Here is an 18,671-nt window from a genome sequence, read left to right as displayed (position 1 = left end):
CTTCCTCAGTTTATCTGACGAAGAAGTGCGCACACATAAAACTCCTAGTTTAACAATGTCAATAAATCTTTTTACTAAATTTATGATAGTTGTATATCAAAAAATAAATATACAATGTTAACTTCTCATAATAATTATGATGATAATTTATTAGAAATGTACAGACCATCTATTGAGAGAATTATGAATATATATACATGTAGAGAGGATCGGTCATATATGGACATCTTGAGCTTGTGAATGAAATATCAGGAAATGTTGATAAACTTTGACGATTTCCATCCACCTGATTTCCATCCACCTGATTTTAAATGACCACAGGGAACCAATGGACCAGTCTATTAATTCCTCGCAGTAAGTCTTTGAAGTGAAGTTGCTGGAGTCTTAGATTTCTGTAAAATAAAAAAAGTTAAGAAGGAATGCCACACCAGAATTCTATTTAAAGGTCTTTTAAACTATGGTTTCAGTATTGAAAGACCGATATTAGCTCAGGCCCGTAGAATGCGGGGGGGGGGGGGGGGGGGCTCGCCCCCACTTTTTTCTGAGTATAGCCTTTTGCTTTAGTAAATTTTCCTTTAGACGCTGGTCCCCCCCCCCCCCAGATATTGTAAGGTTGAGCAATTGTAAATTCCCAGTTTGGACAGTAAATTACCTTTTTTTTTATTTGCTTGTACGATAATTTTGGGAAGTCCCCCCCCCCCCCCACGCACACACTTTTGGTCTGTTTATTATTATTATTTTTTTTTTTTTTTTTTTTTGGCTTGTCAGAATTTTTTTTTGGGGGGGGGGGGTTGGCCTCCCCACTTTTGAAACCGTAGCTACGGGTCTGTGTAGCTCTTAATTATTTTATATACGGTTTTTTTTTTTTTTGCATTTTTTCAGAGAAAATGGGGAAAAAAAATTGCAAATAAGATGCTTTATGGTTTAAATTTTGCTGTTAATAAATGCAAAACATGAATGTTTAATACAATATGTAAAGAAAGGCTGGATAGACATTTTTAATTTTTTAAATAAATAAAAATAATTATGAAAATAAAACATATTATTTGTGAATATTTTTTATACTTATGGATAAAATCCTCATAAAATTAGTCACAGCTAGGGAGAACATGTTAGGTAATCATATTTTAAAAAGAAATTGAAATGAAATTGCGAAATTCTAGAGAAAATAAGATTTTTTCCAATTATAATAAAATTCTGGTTCGGATCAGTTTAATTTCGATCGGATTGGCCAAAATTAAAAAAAATTTCTCTAAAGATTGGCAATTTCATCTCAATTTCTTTTTAAAATATGATAGTCTAACATATCCTTTGTAGTTGTGACTTGTTTTTTTGAATATATTATCCATAGGTTTTGAAAATATTTACAAATAAAGTATTTTATTTTCATAAAAAGTAAAATAATTAAAATGTCTATCAGGCTTTTCTTTACATATTTTATTAGATATTTATATTATGCATTTATAAATAGGAAATTTTTAACTCTAAAGCATCTTATTTTCAAAGAAAACACTCTTTTCATTTTCTATGAAAAATTGGAAAAAAATTCTTATAAAATAATTAAGAGCTAATATCGGCCTTTCAATGCTGAAACCATAACTTAACAGGGATTTCTTAAAGATCTTGAAATAAAATTTTTGTTGGCATTCCTTCTTAAACTAAGACAGCTGATATGTATACAAAGTACAACTAAACTTCAATTTTGCCCATTATCTCGAAGTACATGAAAATTTTGAGAAGTGTTTAACCTGCTTTTGTAGAAGTTGTATCTCCTTCTTCAATATCATTTCTGTCGTCTTCAGAATATTTTCTTCATTTTGTAACTAGAAAAAGAAAATAGATGAACCATAAAAACTTCCCTAACAACTAGAATTTAATTAACTAATGGAAATTTCACCTTTTCATGCATTTACATCTGCCACCTTCCCTATGAAGAATAACCCCCCCCCCCCCCCCGTGAAACTATTATGAGAAAGTGGCTGCGTTTGGAAATGATTGCAGAGTGAAAGTTTAACTTGATTGTAGTGCTGGAAAATTCAGAGGGTGTGCAGAAAAAATAGTTTACAATAAAAATTAAGATCCAATTAAGTCAATAACACTACAGTATATTAGCAAGTGTTACAAGGTTAGTGTTTCTTGATTGGAGCAGGTGTATACCCCCTCCCACCGCTTTTTCCAGGTGCATACCCTCCCCCTTCTTCCAGTTTAAAAAAAATTAACTAGAAGGGCAAGGGAGGGCGAGGTTCCATTCCCGAAGTGTATGTGATTGTTTAAAGTTCAAAACAAGCATCAACTGTGAAGATTTACTGTCAACTGACACGAACCCGCTTAATCTCACGTGCCATCTCCCTCCGGCGACTGACCACGATCTCCGCGTGTTCCACCAGCTTCTGTAGGTCCACCGTGTCCCCCGTACTGGACACTGCACTGGACTTCTCTAAAACACAAATGGTGATAAAACAAGTCAGGTTATCTAAAGGATTCATACTCGCAACCACTGAGTAAACTTTAGTGTTACTACATTACAGATATACTAATGTACAGCGTACTACCTTTTTACTATATTCTGATCGGAAGTGAATCGAATATTGTATTATTAACTGTTTTATGACAGTATAACGAGTGCTCCGCATCAAATGCAACAGATGTAGATTTTCTCAAAGAAAAAAGGAGTTTTTAGAAAATTCCAAGGCCTTTATATTTCCACCTAAGGACCCTTACTGGACTCAGCTGTTTTCACCAGAAAACGTCTTATATTAAATAAAAACATTTCTACAGGACACCATTTTCTTACTAGATATTGGGCTTAGTCCTGACTTTGTCACAGCTGAGGAACTGCTGCGCCGGAGTTTCGAACCGAGGACTGGTTTAGGTTTTACGACTCTCTTTGGTCCCAGTGACTTCTGAAGCCCCCGGGGTTTTGTCCCCGAGGCCACCGTCTTCCCTGTGGGGACGACCTTTCTCGTCAGGGGCTTAGATTGACTTACTGTTTTGGACTGTAATTTTTCTGAAAAGAAAAACAATACGAGTACATGCATATGGCTGTTGAGAGCTTTAATTTCCATCGACAATTGTAAATTTATATAAGTATCTCTGTGCTTGCATTGTAAATTTATTGTTCAATCATTTATTGCGTGGTATATACCAGCCTCTTGAAGATTTCTTTTCTTCAGAATGAAATCCCATGTGATCGGACTGGTGACTGATGACGTCATTGGTACTGGGGTTGTCTGGGTAAAAATCTCCTGCATAAATATTATGGATTTACATGAAATATATAGGTAAGCAACGAACCTCAATTCGACAAATGTTATCTATAAAGTAAAGAAAAATCTCGTATCCAATATTTTTTTTAGTTAAGCGACCATCTTAAGATGTAACATCCATGCAAGTTTGTTATAGGAAAAAAATTATAGTTATGACCTGTTTATGAATGTACCTGCTCGGAAAACGTTATCCTTTCAATCTTCTGGAAAATGTTGGTCAGAACCAGCATCAAAGCAGGTCTAGCAGCGTGACAGTGTGCTTCCCTATAGATGCGTTATTCATGCACGTTTTGACCCTGCAGCTGGGTAGGTTTATAATTATTTTGGAATGTAATGCTTCAAATGCTTAAACATGTGCAATTGTAACAGAAATCCTGGTCACGGCACCAAATTATGTAAAGGAAAGGAGGAAATGTACTATGCCTGGTATGGGAATCGAACCGGGGCCTCTGCATCACTAGCCAGGCGCTCTTCCAACTTAGCTTAATCGAATCTCGGGGTTCGATTTCCAGTGCAATCATGCATTTTCTTCTTTCCTGTTACACAATAATACGGAAAATGCTTCGATCTAACATCCGAAGAATGTCAGAGAGTGTGCATACCCAGATACATCATCCAATGATCCATGCAGAATTGGCCAACATGGGGCTTATAGTTCCTTAGAAATGGACTTAAACTTCAGCACTGATACTCATCCGAAAACATAAGTCAAATCCAACGTTTTTAAAAGTGTGCATTTATAGATGCATCATCTAAGCAAGTTCAGTCGTCATAGGGTTTATAGTTACTTGAGAATCGACCTGCTCCTAAAAAACCTGATCACTGATCTGGATTTTAATTATATAGGTTAGATCAAGTCTGTTAATGTGTATCCCTGGATGATCTTAGTCGAGTTTATGAAATATGCATGTGGATTGAAAATGAATTTCAAACTAGAATTTCAATCCAATGTTTTCTCGGACGTCCGTGTCGAATTGTACCCGCCCATTTCATTGTCTATCATTAAATGTTTTGACTGTAACAAATGGAAATGACGTAAGCTGCATAGTTAATGTTCCGCGATCTTAGATATGCTGGCTGGACTTGAAAACGTCCAGCATACCTTATCTTGGTATCTTGACTGGACTTGAAGATATCCAGCACAGACACCTTACCTTTATACAGTGAATTGACTGGAAAGAGTCCAGCTTTATGCGCTGACTGGACCGGAAAGTGTCCATCACATACACCTTACCTTTATGCAGTGACTGGACCGGAAAGTGTCCAGCACATAATTATAATTTCATAGGTGACTGGACCGGAAAATGTCCAGCTCATAATCTTACCTTTATACGGTCACTGGACCGGAAAGTGTCCAGCACATAATCTTACCTTTATACAGTAACTGGACCGGAAAGTGTCCAGCACATAATCTTACCTTTATACGGTGACTGGACCGGAAAATGTCCAGCACATAATCTTACCTTTATACGGTGACTGGACTTGAAAGCGTCCAATAACCCACTGCTCTGACTGTACCGGGCAATAGTCTCGGCGTCGTTGTTAATTCTGGACAGTAGTTTCCTAAAATAAGAGGAAAAATTCTGGTAACATTAGAATATTGTCAAAGTTTTACCATATTAACACAGAAATTTCCTTGAAATACTATGATATGTACTTGATATGTTTTTTTTTAAAACTAGGTTTAGTTTTAGTTCTGTAACATGTGACAATCTAGACGTTTCTTTCTTCGGGCACCTGCTGAACGGTTTCTAGGGGAACAACGTTTTCGTATCATCCGTGTCATGTGATTTGTTTTAAAATTTTGTTACGGGCATATAAATTAGGTCTGGTGTGATGCTAGATCCGCCGTCGTGTTACCTTATTTCGGGTGGAATGAAACCAGGATCCGCCGTAATATCTGTAGATGTTTTCAGCTCTTTGTTACTAGCTTCGGGCCCTTTTTTACTTATGTACTTATCCGATATGTCTACAAAAAATAACAATATTGTGTCCTCTTCAAAGTATATCTACATTTTTTTTCCGAACTTTAATAAAGGAATTTTATTTGACTAACTAGATTTGTAGTTTATAAAAAAAGTTCAGTCAAATTAAGAATAAATATTAAAAAGATAACGTTAGAAAATGTTGAAGATTCATGTAAAAACTGAGGTGTGTGCACACCCCTTCCATCCAAAGATTTTGTTTTTTCCATTTTCTATTCTTATCTTTATTTTTTTTTTTTTATTTGTTATTTATTTATTTATTTTGTAAAATTCAAGGCTCTACATTTATTCCGGGGAGGGGCTGTTTACCGGCCAGTGACTGTTTACCGGCCAGTGGCGACCTCCTATTATACTCTTCAATGATTTCACAGAAAATTTCCAGGAGATTCTTCAGAGCGCGTGGGTCCCCCTCTGTAATCGCCTCTCCGGTTATGTGGTCCAGAGACAGTGTGTCCACATTGTCATCCAAAGTGTTAATCAGGAACTGGCACATGTTGGCTTCCTGTCGTTTGTTTTTGCAGTCACGCCATCCTGTGGGGCATATCGGAAAAAGAAAATAAAACAAATATTAACTTAATGCGTGTACTCTATAAATTTACGGGAGGACTTATTTAATAATAAAATAAAATATGTAAATAACATCACCCCCTTTTTTCGCATGTCCTCTCTATAGTAAATGCAGATGATACAAATTTAGAACTTTTTATTAAAAATGTCTTTAAAATAACAACCAAGTGTATGTTTATATACATATAATTAAATTGAATTGTTTAGCCGCAGAAAGTTTCCTATTTCATTCAGTTTCTCAGTAATGTCCAATAAAGTGATGAAAAAATGTGTTGATTTATAAGGATACAGGCAAAAAGATGAAATTTGAAATTCTCAGAAAGTATACAATTTCTTAATATTGTAGAGGGTTGATACATGCATCATTTATAACCAAAATATTTCAATCACGGGAATGTAGTATCGTATTTGAAAGGGGGGGGGGGGGGGCAGAGAGAAAAATTTCAACTTACCTTTAAAAAAAATTGACAAGGAAAATTGTCCGAACCCGAAAATCCTAAATCGTGGGTTGGGGTGGGGGTAGGTTACAACCTTTAACATAACCAAATTTTATTCATACATTACCCTGATTTGACTACATACCGCAACAAAAAGTTTGGGGGGGGCAGCCTTTCAATAAATATTTTCTATAGAAAAAAGTAGTGACTGGAAAAGGGGGGCACCCCCTATCCCGATACTACGTGCCTGAAATATATATATATATATATCCATCCACGCATCCAATTAAATATTTTATACAACAGTATACAATATAACAATTTGGGTATCGCTAAATATCCAACATACACTTTATTTCTGCTACTGTTTCGCGTAATTAAAAGCACGCGTAAATAGTCACCTTTATCTAGTATGCGCTTTATATATACAGTAAACTACTTTTTCATCTTATCAAAGGCGGATCCAGGGCCGGCGAGCCAGGCGTGCGCCCCCCCCCCCCTTTGAATTTTTTGTATGTAGAACTTATGTCCATTATCCTAAAATCAAGGAAAACATCTCTTATTTGTAAGAATTTATCAGCTTCCAGGGGCTTTGTACCCGGACCCCCACCAGGGCCTTACCCTAGACCCACTGGGGGCTTCAATGCAGCCCCCAGACCCCCCTGCCTTCTACTGCGCCCCCCGTTACGAAATTTCTGGATGCGCCACTGATTAAAAAAAACTGTCGATAAACAATTCGCAATTTATTTGCCGATCGAATTTCCTAAAACTGCATATAAACATCAAATAAATTCAAATCAATAGTATAATAAAACTTACAATATATTTGAAGCCTTATGTAGGTAATCCTATACGTAAGCAACATACATGTATATGAACACCAGGCACAAAATATTATTAAAGGGTGAAATTAGAATGTTCAGTTTATGGGGGAAAACTTAAGTTCAAATGGCCAGGAAGGTGGGGTGTTAGTCCCTACAGTTTTTGTTGTCTGACATCGATCAGCTGTCGATAATTATACAAAAAGTGCATATTGTGCATGAGTTATTTTCTGTTATGGTATCTATCTGAAATGTTTCTTTTATGAATTAAAAATGTTATTTAGTGTGGTAAACAATAGTTAAAATCAAATTTGTATCAGCATGCATCACCTTTAATTCTGAGGTGTGCATGTGTTGATGGGGGATGTCTTGATGAAAATGTTGTCATTGAACTGTTGATCTCACTCCCTAATTCAGCCGAAAATCTATAGATTCACAGACATGTATTTTTTTTTCTGAAAAAATCATCGATCTTTAGATGATTGTAATAGATCACGTGATTACCTGGAATAGTTTCACCAGATACGATTTCAAACAGATGGAAGAAATGTTCAGGCCTGATATCGTCAATGGATTCCAACGTCTTCAGATATTTCAATGGTCTAAACGCCCTCTTCGCCAAACCCAGAATTTCTTCGAAAGATTGAAGAAACATTACTCATAATTGCCGAATTAATATTATATTTTTTCATCACACTGAAATTAACACATTAACAATCAGACTTCAAGCAAATTACAAACATTTATCAGCTGTGTATCGGTAGCAGTACTCACTTTCCGACTATAAATAACTCTATCAGTTATTTCAAATCGAACGCATATGTCACAATTCTGATACCAATTTATTGCGTCACTAAGGATATACATGAATTTTTTTACCTTTTTCCAGATTGACTGTTTCCTCCCACTGAATATGACTAGCCGCCATTTCATTTGTAATCATAGGGTCCAATTCATAGTCAGTGAAATGTTTACAAGAATATGGACACGGTCTGGTGGTCAGCTGGTGCGTACTTCATGTACGGTGCTCCGTTTTGGCATTAATTTTATTTTATTATACTTTCATGTTAAATACTAAAATCTGATTGGTTTAGACGCATGTAACAATCAGTAATGTTACCATCAGCGTTAGCAAAACACTTGACAACGGGTAACACAACGAAATTGTCACATGCTTGCAAATCATGCGCGTACGGTTCACCGTAGAATTCTCAAAACGTCAGTTGTGCGTTTGAAAGAAGCCAAATAAACTTAGATAGATAGATACTTATTTGGTATACTACATACGTTGGTACAATGCATTTCTGACAAAATAAAATTAAGAAATATATAAAAAGTTTGACACTAAACATTAGAATTAGAATTAAAATATATCGTAATCAGTCGTTTTTCGAAAAACCTAAATATAATGCATATTACATTCGTATACCAAGGATAACCCATGAAAGCCAAGGGCTTATTTCCAATGGGACCCTTATAGTTATACAAGTATGCTAGATGTTAAATAAACAATATACTATAATTAAGATGGGATCAAGTTGACAACACAAAGATCATTAAAAATAAATAGTAATATGTATATATACCAAGTCTTCAGATGAATATAATCGTAATCAACTAACAATAAAAATTGAGACTAATAGAATATGTCTTGACTTTTATACTGGGCAATTCCCCTATCTAACAAAAATTTCTTGACATTTCTTTTAAAAGCAAACTTATTTCCAGTATTTAAAACAGTTTTAATTTCTGCTGGTAACATGTTCCAATCTTTGACTCCATTAAAATAAAATGATTCAGATTGTTTATGTTTGACAGCTGGTACAACACAATCTGCATTAGAGGTTGATCTAGTATGATAGCTACTAATATTAGACCGAAGTAAAAAATGTTCAGTAAGATACGAAGGGGCTTTTCCTTGATAAATAATAAAAAATTGATTTAGTCTAAGCTGAGAAACTCTACCTTGAATATTTAATAAATTCAATTGATTGAGAACTTCATAATTTACAGATGCCTGTGGACCTAAATTCAAAACAAATCGAACCATCTTGTTTTGACATATTTGTAATTTTTTCTTTAAGGTCTTAGATAGCCCTGCATACCAAGCACTGCAGGCGTAATCAATATGACATTGTATCAGTGCCGAAAACAGAGTCATTTTACAAAAAAAATCTAAAAAAACGGGCTTGTCGGTACAGAAATCTTAATCTATTATTTACTTTCTGAACAATTGCTTCAATAATGCATTCACCACTCAAACATCCGTCAATCACAACTCCAAGTTATTTAACTTTTTCTTTACATTCAATGTTATGGTCATTACATACAACCTGGAAATTTTTGAACATTTTGAAGTTTTCTTTTGGAGTCAAATAAAATGCATTCAGTTTTGCCTAAATGTAACGATAAGTTATTACCTACAAGCCAATGCGAGGTCTGATCTAAAACTTTACTAAGCTTTTCTGATATAAAATCTGGATCTTTATATGCAAATAAGATAGCACTGTCTTCAGCGTATAAAATAAGTTCACAGTCTGTGTCAACACTAGCTACCATGTCATTGACGTATATTAAAAATAATAAAGGACCTATATAGAATGCTGCCCTGAGGTATACCACATGTAAACATTCCAGCATCTGATGAAATTCCATTGCTGTAAACATACTGTTTTCTTTCAGACAAATAAGATAAAAACAATCAACAGATTGTACACCAATTGTTTTAAGTTATTTACAAAGTATATCATGATCTACTGTGTCAAATGCCTTTTGCAGATCAAGGATAACCATTCCAGTATATAATTCCTTTGCAGTATTATCTCTAATAAAATCAAATAAATGTATCAAACAAGTTTCAGTGGAGTACTTACTTTTTAAGCCAGATTGGAACTCGTATAAAATATTATTACGATCTAAGTATTTTGCAAGTTGCATATAAACAGATCTCTCTAAAATTTTTGAAACGACACTGAAAATACTAACTGGTCTATATTTACTTACTTCTAGTGAAATCTTCTTTTTATGTATAGGTTTAACCCTTGCTGTTTTCATATCGTCAGGAACAATGGAAGAAGAAATAGATAAATTTACAATATAGGTGATAGGAATCTTAAGAAAATTTGCTCCATCACGAATAAACCTGGATGGAATGTCATCGAGACCCGTACTTTTAGTTGGGTTCTGTTTTAGAAGTTCTTTATGTACAAAACTTTCACTGACTGTTTTCAGAGTAAAAAGACTATCATTTTTGGAATAATAGGATTTAAAACGTTCACTATCCACGCTAAAAATATTCAAAGGTCTGGGGAGTTTGCAAATTTCATCATCAATTTTTAAACAGAATTCCTACTGTCCTGACGTTTATTTTTAAGACCAAGGTCTTTTAGACTCTGCCATAATTTTTTGGGACTGTTTTTAATTTCTTCAATTTTACAAGAAAGATATTCTGTCCGTGCAACTCTAACGTCTTTCTGTATTTCATTTCTGATTCTGCAGTAGCTTTTATAATAATCTTCCTGTTTTGTTTTTCTGTATGTAAAGAATCTCTTTAAATTTCTCGGATCTTTTCGAGGATGGACGATGTTATCCACGGTTCAGTTCGTTGTTTTTACATCTTTGACCGGTGCTACTTCATCTTAGACCATTTTTTTTAAAGTTTGTTGAAAAGCCCTCCATGCTTAATTGACACGTAGAAAAACTTGGGGTCCAATCTGCTTCCAGCAATTTCGTCAGAAAAATTTCTGGGTTATAATTTTTTAATTAAAGTGACCTTTCGAAATCCTCCTTGAACAAAATATAGCACAGTGATCACTCAAACCAATTGGTAATGGTTCAAGACTGGGATATGTTTTCTGTTTTTGACGTCAATGAAAGCTTGCGTCCGATGTAACTTACTTGAAAACAACAAAACAGACGAAACATGCTTCCGAGTGCAGAATAACGAAACTTTAGATGATAAAAGATTCTTTGAGTATCAAACAAACAATAAAGAGGTCGGTAAATCGATCTTTTACGAAACTTTCTTATTGAGAAAAATAGTAGCGGGGAGTTTAAAAGCTTTGGCGCGTCGGTTGACAATGGTTTTCCTTGGGGTGTCAATTTCAACTGTTACCCTCCAAAACAGGCGCGTCCGTTGACAATGGTTTTCCTTGGGGTGTCAATTTCAACTGTTACCCTTCAAAACAGGCACCATTTATATAATGTTCCCCAAACGAAGTTTGGGAACACATTGTTTTTACTTTTTTTTTCAAAACTTTTTTGTCCTCGAGTTTTCTTGGAAACTACTCATCCGATTGAAATGAGACCTTTTTAGGATTAACAGGCATGTTGTGTAGATGTGCGGAACGAAGGTCATTTTGCGCGCACTTGCATGCACGTGTGTGCGCGTGGGGGAGTGAAATGACTGATACAATTGAAACAGCTTTAACCTTCCTATTTTTAAATGATATGCCTTGAACATTATTATATAAACCTATCTTTGTGGTGTAGACTTTATGAGATGGTTGAATTAGTAAGAAAGTACGCGCATGCACGTGTGCTTCTCTTTGATCATCTGACAAAAAATCTCAATAATCTTCTAGTTTTTTGACGAAATACTTTGAAATTCAAAACAGTAATTCATAAGGAGATTCTACATTGTGATATGTATGAGGTATCGTGAAAACCCCCGCATGCACATGTGCTGCAATTTGATTGTTTTAAACTTTAAATGGCTTTAACTTTCGTAGTTTTTTAACAGAACAGGATGAAATTTAGAATAAAGATAGGTATAACGTTTTCCTACATTATGCTATTATCAAAATTGAATGCAAGAACATGCACGTACATGTGCTGGGTTCTGATTGGCTAATACTTATATGGCTGTATCTCTCATAGTTTTCAATGAAAATGTTTGAGATTTCTTACATTTATTTTTGAGCCTTAAGAGGAAAACATGTGAAATATCTAGAAAAGATGATCATGTGCGTGCTCTGAAATCTGATTGGCTAATACTCAAAGGATTATACCAGAGTTTTTTTGTTGTTTTTTTTTATAATACTTCTGAAATTAAAGTGTAGATTTAGGGCCCGTAAGGGAGTGTGGACGTACATGTATTTGGGGAACATCTGTAACGGTTCCCGTTACAATTTGCACTAGTTTTCAGTTGTTTTACTTCGAACACTCGTGGTGAAATTTTCACATAACAATAAGTTAAAGGTCTTCCGAAAAAAAAAAATCATCACAAATAGGAAGAAAATAAAATAACCTTGATTTAGTGTATATCTTATGAATTTTAAATTTGGCCGATATTTACAGGTAAGGGACACTTAAGGACAGACGATACGTTCCTAAATAATACATAATTCTTACCAAGATTTCGTCATTGAAGTATTGCTACTTTAACATGTTTACTCACAAAAAATGAGGTACCTTACCAGGCATTTGTGCAAGATACCAAAGGATGGCGTTTCTACATAATCCTACTGGAAATAAATTAAATGGCTAATATAAAAAAAAAATTAGGGTTTTAATTTTTCTAAAGACAATTAGAAACCAGTTTAAAAAGTAAAGAATATTGATCGACAAAACAAAATCTACAAACAGCACAGATTTGTCAACAGGGGGGAAAAAGGACTCTCGGGAATTCCAGAAATCAACGATTTTATGGATATTCGGTTGAATTTTTCTTTCTTTTCGTGAACAGCCCACGGAGTGCAATTTTTAGAACTTCCTTTCCAATTACGACTCATGATTTTGCCCAAATGTATACAGAAATGACGAAAATTAAAGGACAGAAATTTGGAAAGGGGATGGGGTGGGGTGGATGTCAGTTTTAGTACATCGTTAAGAGGCTACTACAGCAGGAAAAAAAAGTTTTGAGCAGAATTACTAGACAGCAATGAACTTTGATGAGGTCTTTTTTAGGTAAAAAAAAACAGCAAGACAAAAGAAAACTTTCAATATCTTCTATTTCAATTACAAATATTAATATATTTTCAAAAATAAAATTTAAGGTCGGACTCCAAAAATAATCTAAAATCATTAAGAGTCTCCCAGGCTCATTTTCCTTATCATTTCAGTCCCAAAAACTTTAAAACACGGGTTTTGATGCTTTTTCCAGTCTTGGTTGGAGAGGATTCCTGAAGAAGAAGAAGAAGAAGAAAAAAAAAATGTGTAGCACAAAAAATATTTAAAACTGTTTAAGAAAAGTCAGTCAAATAAAGAGACGTTTTGAACAGATTTTAATACTTTTATCAATGACAAACAAAAGGATACCTTTTCTGACCATGTTCCATGAGCATGTTTATCCTCCAAATTTCGTATGCTTGATAAGGGGTTAGGAGTATACTTTGTTTGATTTAGCTTTTCATTCTGAAAGAAAATATATAGCCATGTTATTGTTAATATCCAATAGGAAAAAAAATTAAAGCATTTTTGAGTGTCATCTCTCTAAGGAGATGTAAAAAAATTAAATAAAATGTTAATTACTTTTGGACTGTCCTTGAAATAGTCTATATTGAAAAGGAAAAGTCTCCTTGGAACAAACAATTCATTGTTATTCTCCTCATTAGCTTCCATTTCTCTCTCCATGCTGGAATTCTTTAATATGAAAATAATTGAAAGTTAATTTTCGAAGAAAAGCCGACAGCATATGAAACTAATTCAAAAGTTCATTTAAAACTATTCACGCAGCTTACTTTTGATTTCTTCTGTACTTTATGCTGGATTTGGTGTGATTTCATTCCGGAGCTTGTCTCCTAAAGAAAGTAAATAAGCTTTTCATTTAGCAGACAGATAGAAGTAAAAAATTTAAAATCATCAAATATTTTAAAGAATAAATACCAAACTTACTCTTGATCTTTGCTCAAGTTGTTTTTGAAGCTTTTCTTCCGCCATTTGAATCACATTATTGACGAACTCCTAAAAAAAATTAAAAACTGTAAACGACATTGAAGTCATTTCAATTCGTTAGGATAATTTTTTTATGGATCGCTGGAAATTTTCGAGTTCGTTTGGATGTATATCTCAATATGAAGAATATCGCATTTACTTAAAGTACAAAATTAATAGGGCTTGAAATTTCGCATACAGCACATGAATGAAATTGAACAAAAATTAAAATCTGTGGTTAGATTCCTTACTCTTGTAAACTCCTTTTGAAGTTTTTCATTTGCTGCAATTATAATGTTTTTAACGTATTCCTGGAAAAAGAAAAAGATAATGCCAAATTTATATTGGTTATTATTTTAATGTTATTATAAGTATCGAATTCCTTTAACAAATTTATAGAAATATTTTCTATGCAATATTTTCCTTTATTCTAAAATAAACGGTCAGTAAATCAGCTTCCTTAAGTTGATTTTACATCGAACATTGAATTTTTCAAAGCTAACTTCACATGTATAATAATAATCTCAATCTTACCTTAATGAGTCGATCTTTTTTCTTTTCCTCCACTCTCTGGAAAAAAAGGTAAATTTAAATATTAATGTTAATATTTAAGTCAAACATATTAACATTCAAACACAGCTAACAAGCATATGTGGATATCACATGAGAAATAACTTTTACTTACTTATAAAATGTACCTACCACAAGCTCCCCGTGGACTGCTTTCATCATTTCTAGTTTTCTGTATATATCTGCTCGAATGTGGTTCATATAATTGGTCCTTTTGGCTACTGTTCCCTATTAATATGGAAGAAAAAATTGTATACAAGGATTTACAAGAGAAGTGGTTTTTTGTTTGAAACATGTTTATTAACTGGACTTAAATAATCATAAATAATAAATCTTAAAATATTTAGCTGATAATATCAATGCGTAGACAATTTATCAATTCGTTATTGACAGGTTATCAATCAAGGTGATATCACATAAGTTGAACACCAAATCGTTTTGACATTTTTTGAAATATCTATAAGCAAGGATTAGCACTTCTTCAGGAAAAAAAAAATCTGAATCCATCATATCATTTTAATCAACAGCTATATAATTGGAAAGTTGTTTTACTCACCATGCATTCCTGCAGAGCTTTCGTTATAACAGCACGAGCAGTTTTCTTTCTTTGACATTCGATCTTAAAATAAACAAAAAAAATAATAAATGAATAGAAATAAAAGTTAATTCTTTTCGATGAAAGAATTGGTTTATGCAAGTATTAAAAGTACCTCATGAAGTCATATCGATAATTAAATGACACTAATTGGCGAGTACTTCATACCTTAAGTTCTCCATGAACAACCTCCATTAGTTCCCTTTTTCGAATCATGTCGGCTTGTATTTTCTCCATCTTGCTTAACTTTCTGGCTATAGTGTCCTAGAATTAGTATACATTGGCTACATTTAAGATAACTTGATTCTAACTCACTGTTTATTTAATCAAGATTAAATGGTGAGTACTACGTACCTTAAGTTCTCTGTGCACAGCATCCATTAGCTCCCTTTTTCGAATCATATCGGCTTGTATTTTCTCCATCTCGCTTAACTTTCTAGCTGTAGTGTCCTAGGATACGTATACATTGACTACATTCAAGATAACTTGATTCAAATTCACCAATCATTCAATCAACAATATTTACATTTCCAAATATTTTTTCTTAATATTCTTTGCAAATTAGAATGCTGTTCATTTTCTCATGAACTACCATGGATGAGCATGAATATCTCAATTGTTACGTCATAATGCCGTACTTGACGTCAAAACTATAGTGCAAACTGTTTTGCTTTAAAAATGACAGTTGAATGGTGAAATTTGTGGTAACTCATCAGAAAAATAATGTAAATATAAGAAATGAATTTAATTTTTGAAGATTCATGAGGTACATGAACTACGACGCTTCACGCCGGCATATTTATCATGAAGCGCTAACGCGCTTCATGAAATATGCCGGCGTGAAGCGTCGTAGTTCATGTCCTCATGAATCTTCAAAAATTAAATTCATTTCTTAATTAATTGCTGAGTACCACGTACCTTAATCTCTCTGTGTACAGCCTCCACTTGATCTTTCTTCCTCATCATGTCGGACCATATTTTTTGCATCTCGTTTTTCTTTCTGGTGATGGTGTCCTAGGATAATATTATACGTTCAGTACGTTTTAAAGTTCATGCTTCTAATTCATTGTTCACAAAATGTACAATGTCATGAATCAGTGAGTACTACATACCATCAGCTCTCTATGGATATCCTGCATTAACTCCCTTTTTCGCATCATGTCGGCCTGTATTTTCTCATTTTCGCTTGACTTTCTGGCTGTAGTGTCCTACAATAAGTTTACATTGATTTCATATTGGTTACATTTAAGAAAAAATGCTTCTTATTCACTGTTCCTTAAATTTACATTAATAAGCGATTACTATACGTACCTTTAGCTCTCTGTGGATAGCCTCCATTTTATCTGTCTTCCTTGCCATGTCGGACCGTATTTTGCTCATCTCCTTTGACTTTCTGTTTATAATGTCCTATGAAAAGAATATAAGTAAATCATAATTTTACATTACTTGCCTATAAATTATAATCAACTATAATTTTGAACAGCTGATAATTTAGTTGATTCAAAGATTGATAAGGCGAATTAAACTGGAAAGGGGGTGGGTGGGGGTCCTTTATTTCTCAATGCATCCTTTTCATACTTTTAATATTTATAAATTATACATAAAACTCTTCGACTTTATTCTATTAATTTATTTCATCCAGGGTTGAGATATTAGATAATTCCAATTTTACTTACAATCATTTCTTGGTGAACTTTCTTCATAAGGGCTTTCACAATCTTCTTTCTTTCTCTGTCTTCTAACTCCATTGCCTTACACAAATAATTAAATACAAATATAAACAAGAATTCTAGACGCATTGATGCACATGAACAGTGCGTATTAATTTAATTATATTTCATAACAACAATATATCATAAACAGTAAAGTCCACATAATGATAAGAAATTAGCACCAATGGATAAATTAATTACCTCCAATCTCTCTTGTCTCTCTACCTCCTCAGCCCAGTTATAACTAAACTTTAAAATCTCCAGTTTGGTCTCCTGAAATAAGACAATTAATGACATCAGATATTTTAAGCACAAAACACTTTCAATTAATAAATAAAAAATTAGATAAATGACCAAAAAAGACCCGGAAATTAATGTCAATATGCATATTAGTATCAAACGTAAACTAAAGCTTTGGTATACGCTTACCCCTTTGTCACTGAAATCCAGTATTTCACTGTAGTCCATCATAAATGCTTCTGAATTCTACAAAAGAAATAGTAAAAATAGTGTTCATTGAGTTTTTATAACTGTAACTCAGAACTTTAATTCGTAAATCAACCAAATTAAGTAAATATTACAAAGCTGCAATTCACATACTGACCTGCTTTCTGCTTAGTTCCTTTGTTTATGGTGATGATTGTGACGTCAACTAAGCGTCAAATAGCTATGACGTCACAATCACGAAAGAGCAGACAACTTTCACTCATGTCCATTCATAAAAGTCCACATGAAAAAGGCCTTGTTAACGTGCAATTACATGTAAATATGTCCTGTCTCGTGACAAAAGTTCTTGTTAAAAAGCTAAGTATTCAGTGAGCCAATAATGAGCGGCTGATTTCTTCCATTAAAAGTTATTGACTTACTTGATTAAAACATATTTCTTATTACAATTTGACTCGTTGTGGACAATTTTATTTGAAAAAAAAATGTTACCTTCTGTGATGAAACCACAGGCGCCTGAAGTTCGGATCGATAGCCCCCCCTTTTTTTTAATTTAAAAAAATTGTAGAGCTTATGATTTCTCACAAATATACAATTTCCCCGTCAATCACATCCATATGTCGTTCTATGCAAGCAGATTGTACTTTTTTTTTTTTTACATTTAGAGAATGGCCCTGTACGGTATAATGAAAATACACGTGTATTTTTATTATACCTTACAGGGCCATTCTCTAAATGTAAAAAAAAGTACAGTAGTCTGCTTGCAAAGAACGACATATGGATGTGATTGACGGGGAAATTGTATATTTTTTTTTTAAATTAAAAGGGGGGGGGGGCTATCGATCCACACTTCAGGCGCCTGTGATGAAACCACGCCTTCGAGCGTGATAGAATGTAGCAACAGTCAACATTGATCGAGAAACCACGCCTTCCAGTGCGATAGAACGTAGCAACGGTCCACATTAATTGACGACGGGTGATATTCAAAAAAAAAAAAATACTGACTGCACAGAATTTATGTGCTAACGGTTCATTAAATATAACATTGCATGTAGTTGAGGGTAACAATAAACTTTATCATCCCTTGGAAACAGTTTTCAACTTCGGCTGCGCCTCCATTGATAACTTATGGTTTTGTTCAATGTTTGCCCTACATGTTAACTATACAGGCAGTTTTTATATAATGTTCAGAAGTATGGATTTTAGGTAATGCTACCATTTCAACAAGTGTTAAGTCTCCAAGCTGGTTTTAAGTCAACAAGATAATTCAGAGAATTTGTGTCCCCCGCTTAAGGATCTAGGGGATGGGGTCGGAACCCCCCTTGGATTTGCATAATTATTAAATGTATACATGTATACTGAAGCAAATAAAAATGCCAATATGGATACATAGATTTGATT

At 33.9% G+C, this 18,671-nt stretch overlaps 1 protein-coding gene across 2 annotated transcripts; it reads right to left on the bottom strand.

Moving 5' to 3' along the window:
• Window positions 1–164: 164 nt before the first annotated feature.
• On the bottom strand, window positions 165–8,017 carry LOC133202833 (uncharacterized). 2 transcript variants are annotated; one of them, XM_061338712.1, is made up of 10 exons: window positions 7,956–8,017; window positions 7,581–7,709; window positions 5,561–5,782; window positions 5,127–5,235; window positions 4,730–4,829; window positions 3,146–3,245; window positions 2,795–3,007; window positions 2,325–2,437; window positions 1,749–1,823; window positions 165–392 (listed from the first exon to the last, which is right to left on the bottom strand). In XM_061338712.1, the coding sequence occupies exons 1-10, from the start codon at window positions 8,002–8,004 to the stop codon at window positions 342–344; spliced, it is 1,161 nt and encodes a 386-aa protein (XP_061194696.1). In that variant the 5' UTR covers window positions 8,005–8,017; the 3' UTR covers window positions 165–341. The 2 variants fall into 2 exon arrangements, with proteins under 2 accessions (XP_061194696.1, XP_061194702.1); XM_061338718.1 differs by having other exon boundaries at window positions 5,579–5,782.
• Window positions 8,018–18,671: the final 10,654 nt, after the last annotated feature.

This window comes from Saccostrea echinata, unplaced genomic scaffold, assembly GCF_033153115.1.
Source record: "Saccostrea echinata isolate AGI-Se365-2 ecotype Australia unplaced genomic scaffold, CSIRO_AGI_Sech_v1 ptg000002l, whole genome shotgun sequence".
Taxonomy (NCBI): domain Eukaryota; kingdom Metazoa; phylum Mollusca; class Bivalvia; order Ostreida; family Ostreidae; genus Saccostrea; species Saccostrea echinata.
The sequence above is the reverse complement of the archived record's forward strand: the minus strand, read 5'-3'. Positions and strand labels throughout refer to the sequence as shown.

Excerpts from the sequence above, each read along its gene's own strand:
- LOC133202833 (XM_061338712.1), bottom strand. The coding sequence starts at position 8,004 with ATGGCGGCTAGTCATATTCAGTGGGAGGAAACAGTCAATCTGGAAAAA. Across the intron at positions 4,830-5,126 it reads TTCATTCCACCCGAAATAAG|GAAACTACTGTCCAGAATTA; the intron begins GTAACACGACGG and ends CTCTTATTTTAG. Across the intron at positions 3,008-3,145 it reads AAGAAATCTTCAAGAGGCTG|AAAAATTACAGTCCAAAACA; the intron begins GTATATACCACG and ends TTTTCTTTTCAG.